The 27,554-nt window shown below is 46.0% G+C and overlaps 1 protein-coding gene across 1 annotated transcript in view; it reads left to right on the top strand.

The window, feature by feature from the left end:
• The window catches only part of LOC138265108 (vomeronasal type-2 receptor 26-like), a 97,249-nt gene that overhangs the window by 36,090 nt on the left and 33,605 nt on the right, over nucleotides 1-27,554 (top strand). The window contains exon 3 of the mRNA XM_069212650.1: nucleotides 19,238-19,361. Coding sequence (XP_069068751.1) covers nucleotides 19,238-19,361 — 124 coding nt within the window. The remainder of the gene's footprint in view (nucleotides 1-19,237; nucleotides 19,362-27,554) is intronic.

The raw sequence follows: 27,554 nt of genomic DNA, 5'->3' as shown, positions 1-27,554 counted from the left end.
GCTTACCTGGTTAGGTGACCAATCCCACTTTCAGGGCTATTTAGGGTCTCTCCTCTGGGTGTTTCTTCAGATTCAGATTGAGACACTCCAGCATGAATCCTCTGCATCCTTTACTTCATCTTCTACTAACGGAACCACAGCTTAGCCCTCCAGGAACTCTGCAAACTGCAACAAAGAAGCAAAGACGACCTCTGCAATCCTGTAACTTCAGCTCCTGGCAGCAACTGTAACTGTTTCCAGGTCGTGCATCCTCCGAGGACTGCCTGTCTTCAGTCTGCACAAGAAGAACCAAAGGAATGTCCCATGGAATGACAGAGTCACTTCCCTGCTTCAGCAGGCACCTCTCCTCAGTGATGACCGGAGCGTGGATACAGCAACGCAGGTGGTGGATAAAGGGACCCTGACAGTCCCAACATCCAGCTGTCCAACTTTGGTGGAGGTAAGAGCAGTTGTAGTAGATGTAATCCAAAATGGATTCCACTGATCTCTGCTGTCACACTTGCATTTTCAACATGGAGTCCTGCTACCAAAACCATTCACATTACATGCATTCACACAGGTTGTCAATGCAGGTTTTGGACATTAAATTGAAGCAGACCTCTAATCGTTTTAAGCCAGTCAGTACCACACTGACATAAACATGAAAAAGGCCTGTCTAGCTATAGGAATTACAAAAACGACATGCTGCTACCACCTAAGTTATGCCTAATGTATGCGAACCAGGACACACAAGGTATTCTTTTGTCTACCAGAGTGCGCATTTGGTGCATTCCTCCTGATCACAGAGCCCAACTCTAGGTCCTGGAACGGGTACAAAAGCCTGTGCATCAGCACCCACACAGGATCGTTGTGTGGGCTTGGCCAAAAGGAAGTGAGGACACCAGAGAACATTCAGCTGGGACAGGGGTGCCCTTTATTTCACCATACAGGAGACATTCCAATTCAACAAGGTGACAAGCCAAATGGATGAGTTGAAACTGACAATAAATGTTCAAACCATAAAAGAATATTTAAACCAGAAAAAAAGAAAGATTACTGTTTTGATAAACATAAACTACATTAAAGAGCCCCCATGACAGTTAATTTCCTCATGATATATGTGATTTCTAGAGACTGCTGAGAATTCAGTCCTTGGTTAGTTCGTACACAAAGAAAGGAAACATATCCCCTACAGTTGAGTAAGCATGGCTCTTTTTGCAATATGGTTGGTGAGTTTTCTTGTGAAGAACTGAACAAAGGAAGTTAAGACAAAGATGCAAGATGTAGAGTAAAGGTAAAAGTATATTTACAATAAGAAATGGAAATGCATGCATCAACGTATGTAACCTGGAGATAATGTCACATTCCCATAGATTGGTTTCTAATACCAAGTGCAATAGAATAGGTGGTGGTCCAAAGTAAGTAGAAAGAGAAGCTATTGATCCATCTTTTAAGGTCACAGTTCATGGGACTCGTGATACTGTGATTCATCTCAAAGTTATGAGTAACTGATGGTTCTAGGAGAAGATTAAGGCCCTCATTCCAACCCTGGCGGTCATGGACCGCCAGGGTGGAGGGACACGGAAGCACCGCCAACAGGCTGGCGGTGCTTCAGTGCCCATTCTGACCGCGGCGGTAAAGCCGCGGTCAGAAAAGGGGATCCGGCGGTTTCCCGCCAGATTACCCCTGGCTGGGCTGAATCTCCAGCGCCGCCATGGAGATTCCGACCCCCTTCCCGCCATCCTGTTTCTGGCGTTTTTTACCGCCAGGAACAGGAATGCGGGAATGGGTGTTGTGGGGCCCCTGGGGGCCCCTGCACTGCCCATGCCACTGGCATGGGCAGTGCAGGGGCCCCCTAACAGGGCCCCAGCAGGATTTTCACTGTCTGCTTTGCAGACAGTGAAAATCGCGATGGGTGCAACTGCACCTGTCGCACCCCTGCAACACCGCCGGCTCCATTCGGAGCCGGCTTCAATGTTGCAGGGCCTTTCCCGCTGGGCCGGCGGGTGCTCCTTTGGCGGGCACCCGCCGGCCCAGCGGGAAAGTCAGATTGGCCTCCGCGGTCTTTTGACCGCGGAGCGGCCAAGTGGCGGTTCCCGCTTCGCGGGCGGCAACCGCCGCCCGCCAAAGTAGGAATGAGGCCCTAAATGCTTTCTAAAGCCAGTTGCCACTGTGAACTCCCCAGTGAAGCTCTGGAGACGTGTCAAGATTGCCTGATGGTACTCCTTTAGCTTCTGTTCACATATACTTAGAAATTGGCACTGGCAAAACTCAGTCAATTCCCATTTGTCAGCAAGGTTGAGTTTATTAGGGGAACTCTTTGGTAAAGGCATGTTGGAGCACCATGAGAATGAACCAGAAATACCTGTGTAATATGTTATGCCAAGGTGGAATATATTAAGCTGTATCCATAATGCACAATGCTCAGGCCGTCACATTATTGGTCATTAGGTCTCTTGTCAAGGATGCTAAGTGTAGGAGGCTGGCCTGGCCTGTAGTGGGTACATAATGGTACTTACACCTTGTGCCAGGTCCAGTTACCCCTTATTAGTAGATTAGTAGTGTTCTAGCAGCTTAGGCTGAACTAGGAGACATGCAAAGCTCCTACTATATCACATATGTTGGAAAATGGGTTATTGGTAGGGCAGGTAGGTACCTACACCTAGCAACAAGCCACTAACCTCCACATAGGTACAGTTAGGTCTCAGTAAATTAATCCCAGCTCAACCCTTGGTAGCTTGGCAACGAGCGTCAAGGCTTAACTTAGGAGACAAAGTGTAAAGCATTCAAATATCACAAAACAGTAATTAAATAAAACACAGGAAACAGTTTAAAAATCCAAAACCAATTTATAAAAATAGTTTATATTTTTATCTTTAAAATGACACAAAAACGATTAAAATCGGTTCAGGGGAACCGGGGATATGAATTTTTAAAGAATTATTACTTTTCTAGCGCTTAGAAACAAAAAGCGCCAATCGGGTCATCTGGTTGCACCTCGACCGGGGCAAAGTCAAACTTTCAGGCCGACCGCGATGGAGCCCTGCTCGGCTACAGGTCGCGGGAGGCCTCGGTTAAAAAGTTACCTTCTGACTTAGTCTTTATTTTGAAGTTTTTCTTCACCGGGACGAACCTGCCAGTTGAATCCGACCTCCTGGAGCCCTTGTCCGGATACGCGATGTGGGTTTCCTCGGTGGAGACTTTTACCTTCGGACTTAGTCGTTTTTTCGAGATGAAAATCCTTCGACCGGGGTAAACCTGGATCTTGATCCGACGTCCATGGAGCCCTTCTCGGATACGATGGGTGGGAGGTCCCGGTCAACTTTTTACGTTCGGACTTAGTCTCTTTTTTGGATGTTTTTCTTTACCGGGACGAACCACGAAGTCAGGCCGGGTCGCGGTTGAGGCAAGCCGGCTAGAATTTCCAGGGCGGGTCGGTCCCTCTCTGGAGCTTTTTTCCAAAAATTCTCAAATCTTTTCCAAACTTCTGGGGCTTCACCCAGATGTTCTTTTAAGGTTCTTTTGGGGTCCACAGCTCACCCCAAGGGTCCAGAAGTTCTGTGATGGTCCTTGGGGGGTGCGGACTTCAACTCCCAGAATGCACCTGGCGCAAACTCCTTTTTGGCCACTGGACAGTGGTCAGCTGGTCGCTTTCTTCAGGAGTTGGTGCAGGGGACTCTGGTTTAGCAATTTTTCACCTGTAGCAAACAGGGAGTCCCTCCTTGAACCAGTTGAAGCCAGGCAAAGTCCTTCTTGTGGTGAAGCCCAAGTGTGCAGCTGGTGCAGTCCTTCTGAGTGCAGGGTCCAGGTGCAGGCCAGGGGTCCAGCAGGGCAGTCCTTCTTCTTCTTTAGTTCCTTTCTTGTTGAATTCTGGAGGGGATCTGAGGTGTGGAGGCAGGTCTGCCAGTTTTATTCTTGCTCCTGGGTGAAAAGCAGGGGGGCCCTGGTTCTCCAATCAGGTACAGGGTCGTCCCCCTGTGATGACCACTTCCTGGGAAGTGTGGCAAAAATCCATCCCAAAAGGCAACAGTCTCCAAAAATCCAACATGGCTGAATCTGATTTTTAGAGGAGAGATCTGGCTGAGCCCACCCACTGGTGTGGCTAAAAATCATAAACACACCCCTCTCCTGCCCTCTCCTAATCTAATCAAGGGGGCACCTAGCTGTCTGGGGTTGCAGGATGTGGGGGTGTTGCTGGGTGCTCCAGATGTCCTTCTCTGCCTTTGAAGACCAGTTTGGCAGCCCTCCCCCTTCCTGCCTCACCATCTGCTGAGGGGAGATTCTCTCCCCCAAGCACATTCCTTTGTGTGAAGCCAGGCCACTTCACACCTCATTAAAGTAGCCTGGCAGAAGCTGCTGCAGGCTGGCCAATCAGAGCACAGCAGCAAAAACAATGCAGAGCTGAAATTGGCAACTTTTTAGGTAAAGTCTAAACTTTTTACCTGAACTGGTTATATTAAATCCAACAACTGGAAGTTGTGGGATTTATTATAACAATCAATTTGATACCAAATTCTTGGTATGTAACATTTAAGGAGACTTTAAAATTTAAAATAAAGTCTGCCCATTCTAGCCTATGAAGGCCATTTACTTCAATGAGGGAAAAACGAATTTGGCTGTTTTTACCTCACCAGGGCTTATAAATCTATTTTTATAAAATCCCTGCTTATAGTTACATGGCACCCAGCCCTAGGGGCACATAGGGCACACCTTAGGGGTGACTTATATGTAAAAATAAGGTAGTTTAAGACTTTGGAAGTACCTTTAATTCCAAAGTCGAATTTGCATATAACTTTAATTTAAAAGCAGCCAGCAAGGCAGGCTTGCTTTTAAAATGACACTGGGCACCTCAGCAATGCACCTAGGTGTGCACCACCTATGCTGTGGTCCCTAAACCTACATGCCCTACCATATACTAGGGACTTATAGGTAGGTTAACTTAGCCAATTATAATTAGCCTAATTTGCATATCCATTTTACACAGAGCACAGGCCCTGGGACTGGTTAGCAGTACCCAGGGCACCATCAGAGTCAGGAAAACACCAGCATAAAGTGGAAAATGGGGGCAAAAAGTTATGGGGCCTCTGCAATCAGCCCTAGTTTCTCACACAACCCCCCCCCAGCCCACACGCCCAGGAGACTCAGCCCAACCCTGGGAGAGTCTTCCTGGCTTGTTAGGCGAGGAAGACAGTGAAGAAAACTGGCTGTCCCTTTGCAGGGCCTACTCTGCCTTATATCCTCCTGTCAGGGTCACTCCCTCTGGGTAGTGAAGCCATCCCAACAGTAAAAGGACCCAATTCAAACTGACACTTCCCTCTAGGGGGGTCTTCCTCCTCTCTCTCTGCCAACTTGGGTAGTGAGGTGCCCACCTCCCCTACTCCTAACTTTGCTAGGGCAACACCTAGCTTACCTAAAGAGGTCACCCAACACTTGAGCAACCCCACCATGACCAATAGGGTCAGGGGGCCTACTTTGCTATTGGCACTGGGGTCTGCCTCCCAGGCCAAGTACAGTGCTGCCAGGAAGGCTAGCACCCAGCAGAGGCTACTGACAGCTGTCAGCACCCAGAACCACACCCTAAGCTCTCCACTGACAGGTGGCTGAGCTGCTTTAGGGGCAACTTTGGGGTCCTGGCACCCCTCTTGCTGTCTAGAGTGGGGGGCTACCACCTCCTGTGGCAGACACCCTCCTTCCACTCTCTCTTCTGTCAGTGCAGGGGCAACACCCTGCATCTGGACAACTGCCTGACTACTCAGGACTTCCTTGGTGTCAGGTGAGGCCTCACCAGTGCCAACTCTGGGCTCCCCCCTTACTGGGGCAGAAGGCCCTTGGCTCCCTGGAACTCTCTTTAAGAGTGGCCTACCCTTCCTTTTCTTCTTTCCTTTTCTTGGGGACCCCTGTCTCCTAACTGTAGGGACTGACTCCCCAGGACTTTGGGTTGGGGGGGCGCCTTGGGCGACCACCCCATCTGTGACCAGACTCACCTCTGGGAGGTCATTGCCCAGGATACAATCTAGGGGAAGATCAGCACTGACTACCACCCTAATCCAGTCAAGGATACCCTCCCTCTCTAGGGGCACTATGGCTACAGGTTTGGAGGTGACCTCCCCTGTGGCTATCCTGACTTTCTTTGTCTTTCCTGGGACATACATGTCTGGGGTCACTAACCGGTCACTCACTATAGTGTGACTGGCACAGGTGTCTCTCAGGCCAGTGGTAGGGATCCCATTCACTTGAATGTGGTGGAAGTGCCTACTCCCACCCTCAGGGATCACCAGCTTACCATCTGGTCCTGTCTCCCAGCACAATGCTAGGAGGACTTCATCTTCTGAGGAATCCTCCTCTATGGCTACACTGGACAGCCCAATGCTAACCACCTTCTTTGGACAGGCTGCATCTCCTCTGAAGTGACCTGTCTGCTGACAGTCAAAGCAAGCCCTACTGTCCAAGAGCTTTTTTTAACCCTGGGTCTCCCTGTCTCTGCATGTCAGAGTGGGAGTGGGATTTACTCTCCTCCTTCTTAGGGTTCTGGGGTACAGAGGGAGTCTCTGTGGTGGGCTTACCACCTCCCTCCTTAGGTTTTTGGGGACCTGTCCCCCCCTTCTTGGAGTCTCCCCCCTGGGACTTGACAACCACCCTGGTTTTCAACCACTCATCAGCTGCCTCCCCTAGCTCTCTAGGGTTGGTCTGCTTAGAGTCCACTAGATGCTGGCGTAACCTTTCTTGGGTACAATTGGTCAAGATGTGCTCTCTCATGATCAGATTGTATAAACCCTCATAAGTATCTACTTTGTTACCAATAATCCAGCCCTCTAGTGCCTTTAGTGAAATGTCCACAAAGTCAACCCAAGACTGGGTACTGACCTTCTGGGTGTCCCTGAACTTCATTCTATATTGCTCTGGGGTCAGACCAAACTTCTTGACTAAGCACCTCTTCATACTAGGGTATGAATCTGCCTCCTCCCCCCTTAAGGTCAGAAGCCTATCCCTCCCTGAGTTGGGGACCAACTCCCACAAAAGGGAACCCCAGTATTGAGGCCTAACCCTTCTCATTTGGAGTGCCCTCTCAAAGGCCCCCAGCCACTTATCTATGTCATCCCCCTCTACATAAGCAGGAACCACCCCCTTGGGTAATCTGGGGCAAACTCCCCCACCCATGGACACCTCAGCTTCTTTATCGCTGCCTCCATCTCTTTTCTCTTTGTTTGCCCAGTTTTTCTTTTCTAGGGCCAGCTTCTCTGCTTCCAAAGCTATATATGCTAGCTGGGCCTCCAGCTCTCTTTCTCTGATGGATGGGTTCTCTCCTCCTGAAAGGACCCCCTTCCCACCACTAGCTTTGGATCTGCCCCTAGTGACTGTGTTTACTGAGGACCGTTCTTCCTCATCCTCACTTAGGCTCAGATGCCTTCCCTCCCCTGAGTGGTTAGAGCTTGCATCCTCCCTTCTTTCTCCCTCCTCTGGAGCTTCTTCTGACTCTACCTCTTGGGCCTCAGCCCATGCTGTCAGGGATGTGATCAGGATTTGCTTCCTGAGATCAGTGGTTGCAGGCAACCCTCTTTCAATACACAACCCCCTAAGCTGGACTACTGTCAGTGTGGGTAGGCTAGCCAGATCAAGCTCCATGGTTCCCTAGTTTTGTGTCAACAAAAACTTTTTGCAAAAATTGGAAACAAGAATTTAGAAAAATTACTAAAATTCAATATTTGAAATTAATCCAAATTAAAAATTAAAAACCATTTTTGCACTAGGACAATTTAAAGGATTTTTAATTTGTTTTACCTAAAACTGTAACGTGATATTGAACACAAGTACAGGATCCCGTCGCTGCTTCCAATTATGTTGGAAAATGGGTTATTGGTAGGGCAGGTAGGTACCTACACCGAGCAACAAGCCACTAACCTCCACATAGGTACAGTTAGGTCTCAGTAAATTAATCCCAGCTCAACCCTTGGTAGCTTAGCAACGAGCGTCAAGGCTTAACTTAGGAGACAAAGTGTAAAGCATTCAAATATCACAAAACAGTAATTAAATAAAACACAGGAAACAGTTTAAAAATCCAAAACCAATTTATAAAAATAGTTTATATTTTTATCTTTAAAATGACACAAAAACGATTAAAATCGGTTCAGGGGACCGGGGATATGAATTTTTAAAGAATTATTACTTTTCTAGCGCTTAGAAACAAAAAGCGCCAATCGGGTCATCTGGTTGCACCTCGACCGGGGCAAAGTCAAACTTTCAGGCCGACCGCGATGGAGCCCTGCTTGGCTACAGGTCGCGGGAGGCCTCGGTTAAAAAGTTACCTTCTGACTTAGTCTTTATTTTGAAGTTTTTTTTCACCGGGACGAACCTGCCAGTTGAATCCGACCTCCTGGAGCCCTTGTCCGGATACGCGATGTGGGTTTCCTCGGTGGAGACTTTTACCTTCGGACTTAGTCGTTTTTTCGAGATGAAAATCCTTCGACCGGGGTAAACCTGGATCTTGATCCGACGTCCATGGAGCCCTTCTCGGATACGATGGGTGGGAGGTCCCGGTCAACTTTTTACGTTCGGACTTAGGGGGTTATTCCAACTTTGGAGGAGGTGTTAATCCGTCCCAAAAGTGACGGAGAAGTGACGGATTTACCACCAGCCGTATTACGAGTCCATTATATCCTATGGAACTCGTAATACGGCTGGTGGTATATCCGTCACTTTTGGGACGGATTAACACCTCCTCCAAAGTTGGAATAACCCCCTTAGTCTCTTTTTTGGATGTTTTTCTTTACCGGGACGAACCACGAAGTCAGGCCGGGTCGCGGTTGAGGCAAGCCGGCTAGAATTTCTGGGGCGGGTCGGTCCCTCTCTGGAGCTTTTTTCCAAAAATTCTCAAATCTTTTCCAAACTTCTGGGGCTTCACCCAGATGTTCTTTTAAGGTTCTTTTGGGGTCCACAGCTCACCCCAAGGGTCCAGAAGTTCTGTGATGGTCCTTGGGGGGTGCGGACTTCAACTCCCAGAATGCACCTGGCGCAAACTCCTTTTTGGCCACTGGACAGTGGTCAGCTGGTCGCTTTCTTCAGGAGTTGGTGCAGGGGACTCTGGTTTAGCAATTTTTCACCTGTAGCAAACAGGGAGTCCCTCCTTGAACCAGTTGAAGCCAGGCAAAGTCCTTCTTGTGGTGAAGCCCAAGTGTGCAGCTGGTGCAGTCCTTCTGAGTGCAGGGTCCAGGTGCAGGCCAGGGGTCCAGCAGGGCAGTCCTTCTTCTTCTTTAGTTCCTTTCTTGTTGAATTCTGGAGGGGATCTGAGGTGTGGGGGCAGGTCTGCCAGTTTTATTCTTGCTCCTGGGTGAAAAGCAGGGGGGCCCTGGTTCTCCAATCAGGTACAGGGTCGTCCCCCTGTGATGACCACTTCCTGGGAAGTGTGGCAAAAATCCATCCCAAAAGGCAACAGTCTCCAAAAATCCAACATGGCTGAATCTGATTTTTAGAGGAGAGATCTGGCTGAGCCCACCCACTGGTGTGGCTAAAAATCATAAACACACCCCTCTCCTGCCCTCTCCTAATCTAATCAAGGGGGCACCTAGCTGTCTGGGGTTGCAGGATGTGGGGGTGTTGCTGGGTGCTCCAGATGTCCTTCTCTGCCTTTGAAGACCAGTTTGGCAGCCCTCCCCCTTCCTGCCTCACCATCTGCTGAGGGGAGATTCTCTCCCCCAAGCACATTCCTTTGTGTGAAGCCAGGCCACTTCACACCTCATTAAAGTAGCCTGGCAGAAGCTGCTGCAGGCTGGCCAATCAGAGCACAGCAGCAAAAACAATGCAGAGCTGAAATTGGCAACTTTTTAGGTAAAGTCTAAACTTTTTACCTGAACTGGTTATATTAAATCCAACAACTGGAAGTTGTGGGATTTATTATAACAATCAATTTGATACCAAATTCTTGGTATGTAACATTTAAGGAGACTTTAAAATTTAAAATAAAGTCTGCCCATTCTAGCCTATGAAGGCCATTTACTTCAATGAGGGAAAAACGAATTTGGCTGTTTTTACCTCACCAGGGCTTATAAATCTATTTTTATAAAATCCCTGCTTATAGTTACATGGCACCCAGCCCTAGGGGCACATAGGGCACACCTTAGGGGTGACTTATATGTAAAAATAAGGTAGTTTAAGACTTTGGAAGTACCTTTAATTCCAAAGTCGAATTTGCATATAACTTTAATTTAAAAGCAGCCAGCAAGGCAGGCTTGCTTTTAAAATGACACTGGGCACCTCAGCAATGCACCTAGGTGTGCACCACCTATGCTGTGGTCCCTAAACCTACATGCCCTACCATATACTAGGGACTTATAGGTAGGTTAACTTAGCCAATTATAATTAGCCTAATTTGCATATCCATTTTACACAGAGCACAGGCCCTGGGACTGGTTAGCAGTACCCAGGGCACCATCAGAGTCAGGAAAACACCAGCATAAAGTGGAAAATGGGGGCAAAAAGTTATGGGGCCTCTGCAATCAGCCCTAGTTTCTCACAACATAGCACTATATCATAAGAAACACAATACTCAGAGTTACTAAAAAGTACTTTATTTTAGTGACAATATGCCAAAAGTGTCTTAGGGATATACTCCCTTAGGAGGTAAGTAAAATACCCAAAATATACACACAAACCAAAATCAGGTAAGTAAAACACTTAGAAAAGTAGTGCAAACACTGTAGAACACAATAGAATGCATTAGGAGACAATAGGCCTAGGGGCAACACAAACCATATACTCCAAAAATGGAATGCGAACCACAAATGGACCCCAGGACTAGTGTAGTGTGTAGAGGGTCGCAGGGAGTGTAAGAAAACACTAAGGGTGTCCAAGATACCCCACTCCAAGGCCCTGAAAAGTAGGAGTAAAGTTACCCTAGTACCCAAGAAAGACAGTAAAGTTGAGATAGGGGATTCTGCAAAGACAACAACTGACTGCAAAGCACTGAAGAAGGATTCCTGGTCGTGAGGACCTGAAAAGGAAGGGGACCAAGTCCAAGAGTCACGCAAGTTTCCAGATGGGGGCAGGAGCTCACTAAACCCCGGATGAAGGTGCAAAAGGGCTGCCTCCGGGTGGAAGAAGCCAAAGATTCTGCAACAACGGAAGGTGCCATGAACTTCTCCTTTGGTCAGAAGATGTCCCAAGGCGTGCTGGAGGATGCAGAGTTGTTTCCACGCAGAAAGACCACAAACAAGCCTTGCTAGCTGCAAGAGTCCAGGAGGTCGCCCCTTGGAGGAGGAGACAGAGGGGGCGCTCAGCAATACAGAGAGCCCAGTCAGAAGCAGGCAGCACCCGCAGAAGCACTTGAACAGGCGTTCAAGAAATCTGAGCATGGCGGTCGTCTCAACACAACAAAAGAGGGTCCCACGAAGCCGGAGGTCAACTCAGCGAGTGCTGGGGATCTGGGCTGTGCTGTGCACGAAGGAAATCTTGCAAAAGTGCGCAGAAGCCCTAGCAGCTGAAGATCACGCAGTACACAGGATTACTGTTTAGCGTGGGGAGGCAAGGACTTACTTCCACCAAATTTGGACAGAAGGACTGTCGGGGACACTTGGATCCAGCTCGTGTGTTCCAGGGACCATGCTCGTCAAGATGAGAGGGGACCCAGAGGACCGGTGATGCAGAAGTTTGGTGCCTGATTTAGCAGGGGGGAGATTCTGTCGACCCACGGGAGATTTCTTCTTGGCATCCAGTGCAGGGTGAAGGCAGACAGCCCTCAGAGCATACACCACCAGGAAACAGTCGAGAAAGCCGGCAGGATTAGGCGCTACAATGTTGCTGGTAGTCTTCTTGCCACTTTGTTGCAGTTTTGGAGGCGTCCTGGAGCAGTCAGTGATCGATCCTTGGCAGAAGTCGAAGAGAGAAGTGCAGAGAAACTCTGGTGAGCTCTTGCATTCGTTATCTGAAGAGAAACCCACAGGAGAGACCCTAAATAGCCGGAGGATTGGCTACGTAACCAGGTAAGAGCCTATCAGGAAGGGTCTCTGACATCACCTGCTGGCACTGGCCACTCAGAGCTCTCCATTGTGCCCTCACACATCTGCATTCAAGATGGCAGAGGTCTGGGACACACTGGAGGAGCTCTGGGCACCACCCCTGGGGTGGTGATGGACAGGGGAGAGGTCACTCCCCTTTCCTTTGTCCAGTTTCATGCCAGAGCAGGGGCTGGGGGCTCCCTGAACCGGTGTAGGCTGGCTTATGCAAGGAGGGCACCATCGGTGCCCTTCAAAGCATTTTCAGAGGCTGGGGGGAGGCTACTCCTCCCCAGCCCTTAACACCTATTTCCAAAGGGAGAGGGTGTAACACCCTCTCTCAGAGGAAATCCTTTGTTCTGCCTTCCTGGGACTGGGCTGCCCAGACCCCAGGAGGGCAGAAACCTGTCTGAGGGTAGGCAGCAGGAATAGCTGCAGAGAAAACCCCAGAGAGCTAGTTTGGCAGTTCCCGGGGTCCATGCTGGAGCCCCGGAGATGTATGGGATTGGCACCCCAATCCCAGATTTGGCTCGGGGGGACAATGCCATGATCTTAGACATGTTACATGGCCATGTTCGGAGTTACCATTGTAAAGCTACACATAGGTATTGACCTATATGTGATTCACGCGTGTAATGGTGTCCCCACACTCACAAAGATTGGGGAAATTGCCCTTAACAATGTGGGGGCACCTTGGCTAGTGCCAGGGTGCCCTCACACTTAGTAACTTTGCACCTAACCTTCATTAAGTGAGGGTTAGACATATAGGTGACTTTTAAGTTACTTAAGTGCAGTGTAAAATGGCTGTGAAATAACGTGGACGTTATTTCACTCAGGCTGCAGTGGCAGTCCTGTGTAAGAATTGTCTGAGCTCCCTATGGGTCGTAAAAGAAATGCTGCAGCCCATAGGGATCTCCTGGAACCCCAATACCCTGGGAACCTAGGTACCATATACTAGGGAATTATAAGGGTGTTCCAGTGTGCCAATAAGAACTGGAGAAAATAGTCACTAGCCTGAAGTGACAATTTTAAAAGCAGAGAGAGCATAAACACTGAGGTTCTGGTTAGCAGAGCCTCTGTGATACAGTTAGGCACCACACAGGGAACACATACACACCACAATTATGAACACTGGGGTCCTGGCTAGCAGGATCCCAGTGACACAGGCAAAAACAAACTGACATATAAGTAAAAATGGGGGTAACATGCCAGGCAAGATGGTACTTTCCTACACTAAGGCACTTCATTGTAGATCTGTTCACTTTGGCAAAGCTTTTGATAAACTTGACAGAAGCCTGTTAGGGTGAATCCACTCTCCTTGGGTTATTTATAGATGGACACCATGGCACCAGGGCATTTTAAGAAGCATCAAATTGCAGCACTGTCTATACAAGGGTGGACTTGAGGTGGGGGTAAAACAGGCGTGTGATTTTCCAGCACTACCTCTTGATCTGTGTGTTCCTTACTGTGGCTACTGCCCTAGGACTCCTTCTCACTAAGTTTAGTTCTGAACACATCCTTAGTCTCCTGATCCAACTGCAATAGAGTTACAATGTTTACTAGATGCACTCTCCAGGTTTTGTGAGGAAATACTCCAGTTGTCTTAAAAACAAATTCCTGACATTAAGTATGGTAAGAGCAGGTACTCTTTTTACAGAGATTATATAAAGGTAAAGGTTTTTGAGAAAAGGTTAATGATGTTTGCGTAAAGGTTAATGATGACCTATACTGGAGTTCCTTGTGGAAGGCGGAACAAGATGGATGATGCTCTTAAAAATAATCTGAATAAATTCAGTGTCTTGTTTCCACAGCAAACCTATGTTCCTTTGATAAAAAGATATTGGCATGGCAGTTCCCATATTAACATTTTGGCTTCACATTTGGATTGTTTCCAATGTGGATCAATTTTCTAATGTAAGGCGCTCATTCAGGAAAAGCTATCTAAGTTTCTGCCCTCTCCTTTTCATTCAACAAGGTCTTGAGCTAGCTTCAAAACGCAAGGAGAGTATTTGTGCTGGTGTAAGCTGGTAATGGGAAGTAAAGCATCCACTGGAAGGCTGCCTCTGGAAGACGGACATGCACATTTCTTAAGTCGCAGGCAAAATATGCTTGGGCATTTTGGAGTTTGTGAGTGGGAGAACTTCTAAGTGGGCACCTACCAAAAAGGATAAATAAATATTTGGGAGAACAACCTTCCATACTCACTTGCATGCTCCTCAACAACAGCTCACTCACCAAACATGCCACAGAGCAATAGGACCGGTGCACAACAATGCCTTGAACCTATGTTTTCTAAAGGAAACTTGGGTGAACCCTGCGGCAACTGACATCACCACAGCCATCCCCTCAGCTACAAGACTGCCAGGCAAGACAGTCTTCACAAGCCTGGTGGTCGGATCACCATCTTCCATAAAGAACACCATCAGCTGCACCTCTTTCATGGATACATTATCCTCTAATATGGAACACCTCCAAGTGCCACACTCACAGCCAAGTTCACCCTAAGTGGCACTATTCTATAGATCATTGGGACAGTGCCCCTAATTCACCGACACCATTACAGACTTCATTGCAGTACTCCCCCTTGATGCTAGCAAATGCATCCTATATGGAGAACTGAACTTCCACATGGAGGAACATGCCGATCTCAACTCAATATCACTCTTTGAAGACCTTGGAAGCCTGGGTCTCACTCTATGAGTAAAGGGACCTAACCCTATCACCGGACACTTTGTGGACTCTATTTTCACCACAGTTGACAACATCTGACGTGACTCCATAAGCTCACATTAGTCCCTTGGACAGACCACTGCCTTGTCATTTTCAGCATCCCCATCAAATCCAATGTACATGTACCCCTGCCAGACCAGCCTGCCAAAACTGGAACAGCATCAATGACAAGGATGGAACACCGATCTCAACACCCACAGACCTGAACACAGCAACAGATTCCCCAAAGCCTTCAAGAATTTCAACAATTGGATCACCACCTGCACTGACTCCCTGGCTCCCCTCAAATACAGCAGTTCAAAAAGATTCAGGCCCCAGGCCAGCTAGTGCACAGAGGAGCTCAGAATGCCAAAATGTCACCAGAAACTACTGGAGCGCAAATGGAGAATTAGCCAGGACAATGCTGACAGGACTATGTTCACATCTACCCTAAGACGCTAAGACCAAATGATCCGAATGACCAAATATGCTGCTCTGGTGAACCCCACCGATGCCCGCTCAAACAAAAACAAAGAAATCTTCAGCACTGTGAAAGATTTCACCTCACCAGCATCCGCCTCCAACTAGATCACCCCAGTGCAGGACATCTGCATCAATCTTTCTCAATTTTTCAGTAACAAGATCACCTTTATTTACAACAACTTAAACCCACAACTAGATGTGGCAGACCTTGCCAGACGCTTCCCGTTCTTATCCAAGGAACCAGTGTTAACCATATGGCACATCATCAACCCAGAAGAAACTTCCATCTCGATAAAGTGCATCTGCTCAGGGGCCTCCTCAGACCCCTGTCTCCACCAAGCCTACTTCAATGGACTGCATTCCAATCAGTGCCATGCTCAAACCCATTCTGAAAGCCTGCATCTCTTCTACTGCCATCCCAGGTAGATATAAATTCACAACTTTCCTCTGTTTGCTGAAGAAAGCCTCTGTGCCTGAACCTCTTCAACATTCACCAACTACAGACTGATTTCTCTTAGAGAAAACAATCAACAGACACTTCACCAAACACCTCAATGACCACCAACCCCTCAACACCACTCAGTCTAGTTTCAGACCCAATCTCAGCATGAAAAGTGCCATTATCGCTGCCACAGATGACATCTACATGGCTGAGACATGGCGGGCGGACTTCATCCTCCTGGATCTCTCTGCAGCATTTGACACAGTCTCCCACTCCATCATCAACCAATACCTACACAACATCAGAATCAAAGGGCATGCACTTCGATGGATCTGCTCCTTCCTGACTGGAAGGACCCAGTCAATCAACCTAAACACCGTACCCCTCGGGTGTCTGTGACCTCATCTGAGGAGTTCCACAAGGATGCTCCTTGAGCCCAGACCTCATACATGATCCTTCTAGCCAGCATTATCTGCTCTCATGACATCAGCGTCATCTCCTAAGCCGATGACAAGCAACTCATTCTTTCCCACACAGACAAGGCACCTGGTACCCAGATGAAGTGCAGTGGCTGCATGAATGAAATCGCCCATTCGCTGAAGACCAACTGTCTAAAGCTGAACACTGACAAGACCCAAATTGTGGTCTTTGGGAAGAGTACATCAGTTGGACTGCACCTGGTAGCCAACAGAGAAAGGACCCACTCCCACCAGCCACGCCTTGGACCTTGAGATCATCATCTACAGCAAACTTGACAGGATCGCCCAAGTCAATGCTGTCACACTCTCATTCTTCTTTATCCTGAAGATGCTGAGGATGATGTCAAATGGCTCTCAATCAGCACCCGGAAAACTATCATGCATGCCTGGGTCACAAGTAAGCTGGACTATGTGAACACTCTGTATGCTGAGATCAACACAAAACTCACCAGAAGGCTGCAGACCATTCAGACCTCATTGGCTAGAATCACCCTCAACCAAACTCCCACACAGCACTCGCATCACACCACACATGAAGGCGCTCCGCTGGCTCCCAGTTCACAAATTAGCACAATTCAAACTCCTCACCCACACTTTAAGGGCACTACATAACACAAGTCCAGCATACCTCAACAATTGCATCTGCCTTCACAAACCTTTCAGACACCTCAGCTCATCTGGACTCTTACTTGCACACATCTCACATGTATGGAAATCCTGATCCATTGGTCGAGCCTTCTCACACATCCCTCCTAAAGCGTGTAACAACCCGGTGCTTCACAGGAGGTCCTCCTCCTTGCTTCTTGAATTTCGAAAGAAACTGAAGACAGGACTTTGTCGAAAAGTTCCACTAGGCCCCTTGTGTGGCTAGACTCATACCTGCTGAACCCCAGGGTACCCTCCCGGAAGCATATCATAACATAACAAGCACAAAACAACCTAGCTTTAAACAGCACCATATTTCTGGTGTTCAGTTTTAACTAAATACTAGTAACAGAAACTAAAATGCTCTGCTATTGCCACCGTGCTATCTGTACATGTATTCTACTTTTGTTTTGGGCTGAAGCATTCAATATTATTAGAAATTGTATTAAGTGAGAATATTGCAGAATTGCTTAGAATTACTGAAATAAAACAACATTATCAGATGAATCCAAATGATATGAAGATGTGCAGTTAAGAGGTTGAGTTTTCAGTGTTTTATGAAACGTGAGGATCTGAAATGCTTTATTGTTTGATAAATTCAAATCATTACAATATAAATTATTAAATATATTTACATGAACAAGCAGTAAAAGAGATAAAAACTCTGGTTGGTTAATGTGTAACACATGATGTCCGATTGTATGGCTGTATTTCACTCAAGTCAGCAAGGCATTGAATACAGAAGATAGTAATCCAGTCTGGAAAATAAAGTACTAGTGCTTGAAGTGGCCACGACATGTAGAGACATGATCTTCCTGCATTATGGGTGTGTTCGCTGACTAAAGTGCTTCCAGTTGGACCTCTGTAGTCAATAGTACACATGAACCAAATTAGTTATGTTTTTTAGTCAATTTAGTTACTTGATAGCGAATATTAAAACAAACTCGTGAAGAGCTTTTGGGAAGCACCATCCAGGACAATTAGAGCTATCAGACAACAGGCCCTGGAATGGAGAACATTACTGTTATGCTGAGGTGTAAAGTACTTGTGCTTATGATATGAGCGGCATCTGGAGTTGCAGTCTTAATACATTGTAGGATCGCTAGACTAAGGTGCTTCAATTGCAAAATGAGAATGAGCAATATGAGGGATCCCTCTGTCCACAAGTCAGAGGTAAAACCAAAAAACTGCTGATGTATGTGCGACAAACCACGACTGGGTTCACCAGTACCAAGCCACTGCGGGTGAAGACCCACAAGCCCCCTCCCACCATCACCTCCCCACCTGAACAATTTATGTGCCCTTTCAGCTACTTTGAAGCATAGGTGAGGAACCTCACTGCCTTGCAGATAACTGACTTGAATTCCCATTTAGTAGAACTATTACTGCTGGGTGGCATGATCTGCTTTGCGGAATTCTTAAAGCTGGTCATAAGTGCTTTTCGCCTGTGTGTTAAGAGGGCCTGGCACATAAAAAGCAGATGGAGAAACGTTTCATGGATATATCTGCATTATCGGCAGTGGTTATTGGACCAAGACAGCTTCCAGGAGGGGACAAAGTCCTCAGATGGGAAAAGCTTGAGGCGGAAAAGCAGCAAAGCGTGTTTCCCAGCCACAGAGAAATGAAAAGTCAGATATTGCTGTTGGCTCCTAGTCTCATAAGATGGCAGAACTGCCTATACATTGCATTTTTTAGCAAATTCAGTCTTAACTAAAGTTTAGGATGAAAGCTTGGCTGCTCTGTTGGTGATCTGCTTAAAGGCGTCGTATTTCATGGTTGTGTTCTAGGAGATCCTCCAGTTGCAGGTCTTTATTTGATTGTTGGATGACGAAGTACCTTGAGATCTATGAAATGTGCAATATTTTTAAATATTCTAAATATTGTATGCACATAATGGTTGTAAAGTAAACTTTAAATAAATCGTATTTTTTAATTCTATCTTGGCTCCTTTTCCCACAGAGTCTTTTGAAGTCAACTTATTTTTATGTGGCTAGGCAGCTATGCATCACAAAGAACAATTTAATAGTAGCCCACCTTCTATCTTGTATCACTAGAATAGACTCCTCCGCCGATGAGTATATGCCAGACGATCCTACCAAAGAAAACAATTTCCTTTCAGATACAATTAAATTCTGCAAATAAGACATCTGGCTCATAAATACTATCCAGGGGAGGAACATTAACAATTTTAATCACAAGCACTGAATAACAGTAGACAGCTATCACATGATCGGTGTGGCAATCTTGAGGAACATTGTGTTATTTCAACAATTGTCACTTAAATGAATGGCCATTCCGTTAGAAGAAGCATAAACTCATTTTATAGAGATACACGGCCGAACAGGTGCACCTTAGCCAGGTGTGTGTGCGCGAGGGGTACAGAAGCAAGTGCAGAGTGACTTGGTATAAAATGAAAAAATAATAAATGACAATGTTACTGTCTTTCAATTCTTTCAGTCAAAAAGTGGAGGCCACAAATGCGTTCTGAATTCGAATTTCTAATTCTCCATTGGCAGATCCCTAACTCGGTGTGCAGTATGCCCTGCCCAATGGGGTTTAGACGGGCTTCCCGTCAGGGAGAAGCCCCTTGCTGCTTTGACTGTGTTCCCTGCTCGGAAAAAGAAATATCAGATCCTAAAGGTTGGTCTTTCTATAAAAAAAATATGATTCTCGCAGTTTCTCACTCTTTTTCTAATGCTCTCTGTGTTCGGCTCTGCTTTGATGTTCTCCCTCTTCTATGTCCTTTCTAACATCTTTTTCCCCTCTACCCTTTGGAGATTGACAAATCTCCCCTTCTCCTATAAGAGAGGGTGGGTGATTATGCCAATAGTTCGCTTTTAAATTGTCCACTGAGATGAAAATAAAAACACAGTGGCATCAACAGTCGGCCCAGATAAAAAATATGACGTTAACATTTAAACGAATTAAAGAATTGCTGGAATGCAGTGTAAAAGCTTCATGAGCGATATCATCCATGTATGCCAGTGTAAATGGTCTGTTAATCTGCCAAAGAAATTGGTACTGAGGACAGTCTTCAAGCCTTTTATCAGCTTAGTTTGCGTTAATGTCTACTGCTTGAAAGGCGTGGTATGTTCAGTCATCCCTGTAGATGGGTACTCTTAGAAATCCCACATCGAGCCCCAGTACAAGCTGCCTAGGGAGAGCTTGAGTGGTCTTCTTCAACATCGCCAAGGCCCAAACAATAGTCATAAAACGAGTGAGGAAAAACCCAAAACAACAGTTTCACTAAAGACCCAGAAACTCTCTTTCATGACCACTGTCATGGCGATCTGAACGGTGCATCCAAGCTCACCACCTCTTTCTCTCCAAAACCCTCACCAGCTAGCCATCAGCAAAATGTCCGAAGAATCTGAATATAACATCTCTACCCATAAAGTCATTCTGTTGATGCTCCTCCCAAATCATTCAAACCAAACCGAAATGCAGATGCAGTAGGACAGTGTATCTCTAAAACGGTAAAATCATCATGATCCAAGTACCCTGAAGCTTCTTAAATGCATTTGACTAATTATTCATCCTTATTAGGACCCTTGCTCTTCAACTACACAATCAGACAGAGGGGGTCATTATGACCCTGGCGGAAGGCGGAGAAGCGGCAGTAAGACCGCCAACAGGCTGGCAGTCTTTCCTCAGCGTATTATGACCATGGCGGTTACCGCCATGGTCATCCGCCGGGTCTCCGTTCCGCCCGCCAGGGCGGAGACGACCACCGGGCTGGAGACCAGGGTCTCCAGCCAAGCAGCCGTCACTATACCGCCGGCGGTATTTGGACCCGGCTTACCACCGTGGATTTCCTGCGGTTGGTACCGCCATGAAATCCATGGCGGTAAGCACTATCAGTGCCAGGGAATTCCTTCCCTGGCACTGATAGGGGTCTCCTACACCCCCCTCCCCCACCCCGACTCCCTCCCCTACACCCCCAATACCCCTGCCACCTCCTAAGGTGGCAGGGCCCCTCTCCCCACCCGACCCCCAACATCACAGAACTCACACACACACAACACGCACGCAGGCACCACCAACACACACACGCACACACACCGACATACATGCCAACATCCACACACACAGTCAGACACGCACACCCACATTCAAACATACACGCACACATCCATACAGACATACCTACAGACATACACGCACTCATTCCCAAACACACAACACCCCCGCAAGCATACACGCACTCACACACCCCCCCTACATACACACACGCACACCCCCATGCACGCACACAACACACAACACACTACACCCCCCCACCCCCTTCCCCTCACGAACGATCGACATACCTGGTCTGACGATCCTCCGGGAGGGGATGGGAGCCATGGGGGCTGCTCCGCCGACACCACACCATCAACAGAACACCGCCACGCCGAATCACAGGACGTGATTCGCTGGGCGGTGTTCTGTTGGCGTGGAGGTGGAGCAACCTCCACTTCCCAGCCGCCCGCCAGTATGGCTGTTGGCGGCTCTCTGTCAGAAAAAGGACAGAGAGCATCCAACAGTCATAATACGCCGAGCGGCAAACCGCCACTACTGGCGGTCTTCCGCACTGCGGTCCCTCGGCGGTCTTGTAAAAAGACAGCCGAGGTTGTAATGACCACCAGAGTCTGAAGTCTCATTGAACGGACCCCCCCACCGCTACCACCACCCAATGACGGTGCAGTAACTGATCAAGGTCGCACAATCCTTTTCTCTACTTATTTTGTATTACGAATTTTAAGTGAATTACATGCAGAACACAAAAAGACCACAGTGGGACAAATATATTTAAACCAGGACACCAATACGTTCCCAAGCTGTACTGGGAGGTCGTTTGCTCTTAATCTGACTCTTCACCTCCATGCTGCCTTCGCTATTGAAGATCCTGCAGCATTCCACACCGCTGGCCTACTTGAAGCCTCCTCGGTTCTTGCCATGAAATCACAAAATCTCCACCACTCACTCTGATGTATATCACCAAGGATATAAGCATTTGGAACCAATAGCTTCTCTATGAAGACAGTTTTACTCCTATGCCACCATTCTTAAATAGATGGACTACAGAACGAGTACCACTACAAAAGAATACAGAACAATTGCCACTGCACAACAATGACTAACAGATCCACTTCCTCCATACTGAACACATCCCATATTCTTCCTGAATCAACTCCCTTCAGGTGAGCACTCTACAGTCCTAAGTGAACAGCTAAGCACACTTCGGATATCCTTGAAATCTTCACGTAAGACTCCCCAACATACCATCATTCACTGATACCTGGTTATGAGATCTTTCTTGCCTGTCCACTAGTACCTTTCATCAACTGGCCATATTTATCTCCGGCACAACATAGTTCAGGAGGTGGGGTAGCCAAGTCTTCTATGAATCAATCCTGGGCAACAGGTTATCTGGCTTCAAAATACAAGTCCTTCAAAAACTCAATTGTGAAAAATCATCACTGGACCAAAATCCTCTTTTGTCTGTGTGATAATCTACCATACAACCAAAACGTTTCTCGGAGCATCTGCTATTATTCTCCTGCCTGGAGCTAGCACGATATGTACTGACCGACTCACATAACTCCCTACTGCTCTTTGACTCTAACATCAGGCTTGTGAATAATTCACTTCATACCACTAAGGAATGATTTACAACATGGGCAACCTTGCCTTCCCTCATTGCTGATCATCTTACTCAAGACCCCCTCTAAGAAGATCCCTATGAAGAGCAAACTGCGGTTTCCTCACCTCGCTTATTGAACATCAATATGACAAACGTCTTCAAGCTTCAAACTCCTTCGGGTCTATGACCATGAGACATATTTTTAGTATTGGTTAAGGCTGTGACTTTTCTCTTTTACTAAATGGAACCCTTTAGAAAAAAAGGCCAAATAAGTAAAGTGATTGAAAAATAAATCCATCTCCGGAGAACTTTATTGCACCATATGCCAAGGAATAGCTCTTGAACGGGGATAAAAGAAGTCTCATCTTTCCACTGAACACACAGCATGTCCCATACGTTATTGTGCGTTCAAACATACTCTTTTTATACAAATACATATGCAGAGAAACACCCTTCCAGGAAGATGCACAACAAATATTTCAGATTTAAGTTTGTCTGAGAAAAACTAGTTTCCTCAATAGAAAGTTGCTACCTTTGAAAGGCAAGGAAAATGTAACTATGCATATTACGTTTTCTTATGCAAATGCATGTTCCTAACCACACAAGAACACAAGAGTGTAGTTTATGAATAAATAATTGAATTAAAAAGTCAATTAAATATTTCAGAAAGGTAATTCCTTATTAAATACATGAAATGCGTGCTTGAAAGAGCACTAACATTGAGGTTGAGTATTATTATGCGTACAAGGAGAATGCACAGGAAATGCTACACCAAGACCTGCAGCGTGAACCGAACTGTGCATAAGAGGATCTGGGCTAGCTGTCCTATGCATAGCACACTATGAAGCAAGATCAGCGCAGAGGCAACCTTTGCAGGGATGGTTGAAACGTTCCTCGGAGACACCATTCATGGCTATTTTGTTTTCACACCACATCAAGTTCTAATTTCTGAATGGTATCATCATTATACCATTATATAAGGCACTATATCATGCCCGGTTTCACAGTCCCGTGTAACAACGATTAATTATTTTATCAGCCTAATATTTCTTTAACTGCCGTTTCAACACTGGACTTTCCTATGCTATTTTCCATATCTCACACATACTGTCAGTGTGCACGGATACAAATGTATACATATTTATTTGCGCGCACACACACACACATAAATATATATATATATATATATATATATTTTATATATATATATATTTTATATATATATATATATATATATATATATATATATATATATATATATATATATATATATATATATATATAGTGTCTCTGGAAAAAAAATACAGGTTAACTTGATGCTATGGTTAGGTATGTTAATAATATCTTATTCTCTTATTCTACATTAAAAAAGGTTCATATGATGTTATAGTTAGATAAAAATGGCAGTGAAAACATAAGGTTTAAACCTTCAAAAGCACTGGAATTCACCAGTTATAGTTTACTGAGGAAACTAGAAGTTGTGCCCACACCATGCCCAGTGTTGTCAATAATGATGTCATTTGAAATGTTATCAGTGATGTCATCAATGATGTAATTGAACATGTCAATAGTGGTGGATTTTGTGGAGTTATAAGGAAAGCATGGTGGGTGTTCATGTTCCAGACAGCTCAGTTCTGAGGTTTTCTTTAAATGTAAAGTAAGCTATTATTATCATACCTAGCCATAACAGCCCTTAAATCAGTTTTTCTCAGTGAATCTCTAGTTTTTTTTTTTTAATAAGCACTATTTGTAGTTGGGTGGAGGGCCTGGCCACATGCCAAGCTCTGCACTCACCACCCCCTGACAGCCAACACCCCACCACGCACAAGGTTCGGTCATGTGCAACATTGGGTTGGTTGAAGGGCCTAGGCCCTGAGCCTGACCCCCAAGGCAGCCAAAACCCCACCACACACTGCCTACTGCTGTGTGTGGCACGGGATTGGTCAGTTGGGGTTTTTCATATGACACCAGAGCGCACTTCAAAGTGGCCTCCCTTGTCAAAAGCACATGTCAGCTGAAACTGGGGCAAGGCTCTTGTGTTGCTCTGCCAACCCGTCAGACCCCAATCGCAGTGGGACTCTCTTAGACATTACAGTGTCAGCCTGTCTGACAGGTCTGATGAGATTCCATAGAACATTTGGGGCACATGTCAAAGGAGGGAAACAGAATGCCAAATCTCTTTGATGTGTATCCGCTGTCTGGTTGCTGAAAGCTTATCTATTGTCCTACCAGAAATCTGTCTCTGAGGTTCTTCTGGGTACATGGACTCCCTAAAACTGTATTTTGGTGTTAGATATGGGAGGAAAATAGTATTGCCATAGTACACTGCCCACAGACACCCAGCGCCCTCAGAGCCCAAGTTAGTGTGTCCTAAGACTTCAGTCATCTTGGAAATGCCCAAAAGTGGGTAGCGGTAGCACTGGGAACCTTTAGTTAGGGCGTCCCCAGGGGCTACTCCCACCTACAAGATTGTGCAAGACATAAATGTGGCATCTCTAGGTACTCACTTTAGAACACTCCTTGACCTGTGGAAGTTCAGAAGAGGCTGTACTTTCTGTCTGAGACCTGAGAAGAACCTAGAAGACTTGACCTGCACTCCTTCTTGTGCTCAGGGCAAAGAAGTGGGCTCCAAGGGCTGACCTTCTGTTGAATCTACATGTACACAACAAGCTAAAAGAGGCCTTTTGTTGCAACTGGCCAGCAGACCAGTGGCAACTGGACCTGGACGGGGCCCTGCTGTGGCTACTGCCTGCCACCTCAAAGTGCCTTTTCTGAGGTTCTGTGGGGCTTTAGAAGTGTGTTCCTGATGTATAATGGGACTTAAAGGATTCAAATCAGAAGGTAAAATCTTTTACCAGGGTAAAACTGATCTGTATACCCAATCTGCACTCCAACACGGTCAGCATCAAATTGCGCCTAAGTCCTATTCCACCACAACCATTGACTGTCATTGTCACTTTGACCTTCTTGGCGCTATTTCTACTTAAATCTTTAAACATTCATATCTCTAGTTCCCCTTTTCAAAATTTTGTCATTTTGGAGTTAATTTGTGTATTAAATGTTACTTTACTTTTTAAATTCATTTTGGGATTTGTATTGTTCTGCATTTTGACTTTATTACTGTTTTAGTAATGCATAAACATTTTACACGTTGTCTCTAAATTAAGACTGTATGCTTTGTACCAAAACAAACCCAATTTCTTACACTGTTCGACTGCAATACGTTTTGCCATTCAAGTTGTGAGTCAAGTTGTGAGGTAATTTTGCCTACTGCAAGCAGCCAAGGCGAAAGGCAGCTCACTGAGCATCGTTGCAGCTTCAGTTTGAACAAAGGAGCAAATCCTTTTCTCAAATGAGCAGTGGTGAGCAGAAAGGAGATATTTCTTAGTAAATGTTTTATTTTTGTACACAAAATGTTTTTACAGGAAAAAAAAGAATATCTGTGCATTTATCTACACATTGTGAGCCCCATTGTTAAATTTGACTTACATTAAACTGATTCTAATATCTTTATGCAACACATTACTAAAAGGCTTTTTTGATGAGTTTAGTTTTCCACTAGATTCTGCTTTTATTCTTCATGTCTGCACCACAAATAGATGTAGTTCTCCAGTACATAGATGGCTGTGTATTCATAAAGGGTGCCTGCACAGGCTCTGCCCTATTACACACCTCGGTTCTAACTATAACACCTCCTGATATTGCTGCACCTTTTAATACAGACAGCTGTCACTGCATCTAATAACCTTCATATTTCAGTATTGAGACTTACTGCATAGCTCAGACAAAGTAGCTCATTCCTATCCTAAAACTTCTCACAAACACCCCTGCTGCTCCCACACTTTGACCCTCTGTTGCACCCAGCACACGGGCGAATACCTGCAGCAACCTTGCTGTTCTAGTGGGGAATTTCACACATAGCACTTCCATTTCTCCTTGCTCCTGTCTTGCAGGTGCCCTGCTATAAATTACTGGTATCCCAATCCACGCTGTTTCCAGGTACGTCAATGATGACTTGCAGCATTCCTCTTATTTCAGAGCTGAGTCCCGTATATAGCTCTTCTAGTATCATGTCATTCTGGTCTGTTGTAACTCCTAGTAATTTCACATTACTAACACATAGCTTTTCACCGGACTTGAAGCACTGACTTGTTTGTTAGAAATGGAGGAACTTCACTTAATATTCCGTCGGGATAACCCAGCCAGGATCTTAGCCACCTGTTTCCTGTCACTGGGACACACAGTTCCAACGTGGAGTGTGTAACTCACAAGCTAAGCTCGAAACAGATGCCATACTCTAGCATGATACAAGTTCCTCCTGGAACCTCGAACTAAAAGGAGGCTAGGCCTTCTAATAGCCTCATTTTTAAGTCAGGGAAAGCAGGTGACATCAACATGAAAAGAGTGCACCTTCTATTCGCTCCACTTAACTTGGCAATTTTGTAGAGTCTTCTTGTTTCAATTTGAGTTAACATGTAATACCACATATTGAGTTAACATAGTGAAAATGGTGTTCTGCTGTAAACTCTCAAAAAATGTAATGCAAAGCATTAACCTTTGATTTCACACTAGGAGATAAAAAATATTCATCTAGTGGCTGAACAGCTCAACATGGAACCAGAGAACCTAGGAAGAGTCTTGGTTTCACTGTTTGATCAAATTGTCTGATTGTAGTCCATTATCCATATCACTGGTGTGCATCTACATAATGTCAGTTCAATAAGACAGAAGTTGGTAGGAAGTGTAGAACGGGCTTGTTAAAATTTGTTACAATAATGATTATAATCAGTCAGTTCCTTTGGAGAAGCAGTCCGCCGGGGAGTGATATTGGCTGCCTCTGATGAACTTTGGTGAAGTTAACTGGTGAGGTTGGGGTGGGACTACATCCCCCCGCCTTCTATGAAGCAAGACAGGGCCAGAAGCTGCAACAAGCTTCAAAGCACTTTAAGGATCCAGCAATGTGGGAGTGATACCAGCTGTCCTCTTGTGAATTTACCTGGCGAGACTCGGGTGGGACTGTGGCTCCCAGCCTTCTTTGAGGCAAGGTGAGGCCCAAGGCTGTGATGTGCTTAAAAGCACGTAAAGGATCCTGCAGTGTGGGAGTGATACCGGCTGCCCTTGGTCAACTCTAGTGAACGTGTGTGGAGAGGCTGGGTTGGGACTAAGCCACTACCTTCTTTGTGGCAAGGTAGGGCCCACCTGAAAAG

The sequence above is a fragment of the Pleurodeles waltl genome, chromosome 11, assembly GCF_031143425.1.
Source record: "Pleurodeles waltl isolate 20211129_DDA chromosome 11, aPleWal1.hap1.20221129, whole genome shotgun sequence".
NCBI classification, from domain to species: Eukaryota; Metazoa; Chordata; class Amphibia; order Caudata; family Salamandridae; genus Pleurodeles; species Pleurodeles waltl.
The sequence above is the reverse complement of the archived record's forward strand: the minus strand, read 5'-3'. Positions and strand labels throughout refer to the sequence as shown.